The sequence below is a fragment of the Postia placenta genome (genome assembly GCF_002117355.1).
Source record: "Postia placenta MAD-698-R-SB12 unplaced genomic scaffold POSPLAscaffold_2, whole genome shotgun sequence".
Lineage (NCBI taxonomy): Eukaryota > Fungi > Basidiomycota > Agaricomycetes > Polyporales > Adustoporiaceae > Rhodonia > Rhodonia placenta.
This window is the reverse complement of record NW_020169833.1, coordinates 896,936-899,881: the sequence shown is the minus strand read 5'-3', so window position 1 is coordinate 899,881 and position 2,946 is coordinate 896,936. Positions and strand designations below refer to the sequence as shown.

Below are 2,946 nucleotides of genomic sequence, written 5' to 3'. Positions count from 1 at the left end.
GGTCGAGTCTAAGGGGAACAAAGCGGCCCTGCTGTCCGTTTGAGCGTAGCTGAGCCGTCCTGCTGTTCCTTCCACAGTACACCTGACCTCGCTGTGCGGCTGAGCTGCTCCACCCACGTCCAGTGGCTATATATCACTGTCGCTGGAGCCAGACGACCCCCACGCCAAGGCTCTGTCAGAAACAGTTTGACCATGACCGTCCATATCACTTCTCTGACTCTCCTATTCATACTACTCTCTTCTCTGGCTTATGTCTGGTATCGCGGACGGATCAGATCATCCAAGCTGCCTCCTGGACCACGACCTCTGCCCCTCATAGGCAACGTGCACCAACTACCCCTCAAAGATCAGCACAAGACCTTCGCTGAATGGGGGAGAGAATATGGTTGGTTCTTTTGTTGGATCAACGAGGAGGTTCGCTCACACTGTTTATGTAGGCGATCTGATCTATCTGCGAATTTTCGCGACGCCGGTGTTGGTCGTACATTCGCTATCCGCTGCTCGCGAACTGTTAGAGGGCAAGAATTCCGTCACTTCAGACAGACCTCATATGGTCTTCGTAAGAGAGTTGTAAGTTCCAAACCATGAATCTTGCCAATTGGAGGTCGGAGTGCTGACTGCTGATTGCCGACAGTCTTGGTTATGACTCATGTTTCCCGTTCATCCCTTACGGAGAGACATGGCGCCAACAGAGGAAATGGGTACACACTGCCCTCGAGACGAAAGAGTCCTTGGCTAGTTACAGTCGAAGTCAACGACGCGCGGTGCATGCCTTACTCTCTGACCTTTTGGACAAACCTGAGCGATACCCGCAACCATATATTAAACGGTAGGATGATCTTCACTCTATAGTGTCGCTTATTACAACCCATCGCGGAGAGTAGATTCATGGCCGCGATGATGATGGAAATTGTTTACGGCCACACTATGACATCTGAGGACGATGCCTTCGTCAGGGCAGCCGATGAGGCTATCGATGAAACTGTTAAGGTGGGGGCCATTGCGTCCCTGGTATATTTCCTGCCCATACGTGAGTAATGTTTTTGATTGATTGTCGTGAGCTTATATGTAGTTCTGTAGTAAGGCGTCTGCCATCCTGGCTCCCTGGTATGGGGTTCAAAAAGAAAACCTTACGGATACGTCAGCTCGTTCAGAAGACTATGGACGAGCCATTCGAAATGGCCAGGAAGACAATGGTATGCTGTGCTTTACTATCAACCTTGTTCGTTCAAGTTCACGTTTTGGCCAGATTAATGATCATCGTCAATCATGTTTTGTTGCGAGGATCATCTCTTCACAGTCTGAAGGTAGATTACTACTACTAGATCAACTGCTGCTGAAGTACGCTGCTGGTGCCCTTTATATGGGTCAGTCTCTAGAGAAGCAATGTGCGCTGGAAACTAGCAGTACTGACAAACATTCTTCCAGGCGCAGTGGACACGGTAATTGGTACAGTTGTGTGCACCTCGCTGAGTTCTGAAGGTGGTGAATCAGACTGCGACGACGCTCTCCACATTTCTTCTTGCTATGGTGCTTCATCCAGAGGTCTTGCGGAAGGCGCAAGCAGAGATTGACCGTGTTGTGGGAGGCACACGACTGCCAAACGTCGAGGACAGAGCATCCTTGCCATATGTAGACTGCATCATTAAGGAGGTGTATCGGTGCGCCTTTCCTTTTGTAAGCTCCTCCACGTTTAACTTGCGGGGATAGTTGGAACTGTCCCGCTCCGTCTGGCAAGTACCGCGATGTTCCACATTTCCTGCTTACATAGCTAGGTCTAAATATAATTTCCAGGTATACCACATGCAATGTCGAGGGACGAGGTGCTTCGCGGGCACAATATTGCGCGTGGTACCGTCATCGTGGCAAACCTGTGGTCAGCCTCATCCATCCAATTCTACATTGCATGCTCAGCCAAGTGTTCATGTTAGGGCAATGACGCAAGACTCAACGCTGTATCCAGAGCCGGGGACATTCCGCCCTGAGCGCTTTCAGGAAATGGACAGTCATACAGCGGAGCAAGCTGACCCACGTAAATTCATTTTTGGCTTTGGCCGACGGTATGATCCATCTTGCGTCGCTTTCGTAGCCATGTTGACCACCATCGTGCTCCAAGTATCTGCCCGGGCCGGCATTTCGCGGATGTGACCATATGGCTCACTATAGCCAGCATAATTGCGGCCTTCGACATATCCAAGGCTCGTGACGCTGAAGGCAACGAAATAATGCCGCGGATGTTTTTTACATCTGGACTTGTCAGGTCAGTAGGTTCTTTTGGCCTACTTGGGTGCTAGGCTTCATGGGTGACCTTTTGTTGCAGTCTCCCAGAACCATTCGAGTGTGATATACGACCACGTACTACGAATACCCAGCGTTTGATCTCTCAACTCAGTGAGAATCCAGCTTGATGAAGGCCCGGACGAGGACCGGTCGTCTTTACTATCTCATCTAGCTGTCTAATACCATCTACGTGAATGGATGACGATTCACGAGATTACTTGAACGATGCCAGGACGCGGTAATTTCCTGTGTTCACAAGCTATCTGCTATCATTAAATTCTTTCATGCTCTTATATTTTCGAATGGTAGTTATTAGAGCAGCAGCAATGCTGTTTTTACGAAGGAAACGTCAAACAACCCCATAAAGTAATATACCGATAAATGGGGTAACATGGCAAGTTCTTGATATGGAGAAGTACTGAGAAAGACGCCGCACAAACTGTAAGGGCCACAATCTTCGCTAGACCTACCCGAGAATGTTTGTGCGCAAGCGCGGTTGATGCCGCATCAACCGTCAGGACCATGCTCCGACCTGGCTGGACCCGGCGAAGTAGCATCGTCACAGCCACGATTTACTTGTCTCGTACCCATCCCCCCGTATCCGCACCCCACCACCGCGAAAAGGGGGTCTGGGGCAGTTAGATAGGCGCACCCCCCCCCCCCGGA

The 2,946-nt window shown here is 50.2% G+C and overlaps 1 protein-coding gene across 1 annotated transcript; it reads left to right on the top strand.

Moving 5' to 3' along the window:
• Positions 1–186: 186 nt before the first annotated feature.
• On the top strand, positions 187–2,408 carry POSPLADRAFT_1177392 (hypothetical protein; the record flags this gene model as incomplete). Its single annotated transcript, XM_024488496.1, has 12 exons — positions 187–385; positions 438–570; positions 635–829; positions 882–1,030; positions 1,081–1,196; positions 1,250–1,367; positions 1,475–1,661; positions 1,711–1,747; positions 1,824–1,876; positions 1,932–2,060; positions 2,117–2,260; positions 2,321–2,408. The coding sequence occupies exons 1-12, from the start codon at positions 193–195 to the stop codon at positions 2,406–2,408; spliced, it is 1,542 nt and encodes a 513-aa protein (XP_024342732.1). The 5' UTR covers positions 187–192.
• Positions 2,409–2,946: the final 538 nt, after the last annotated feature.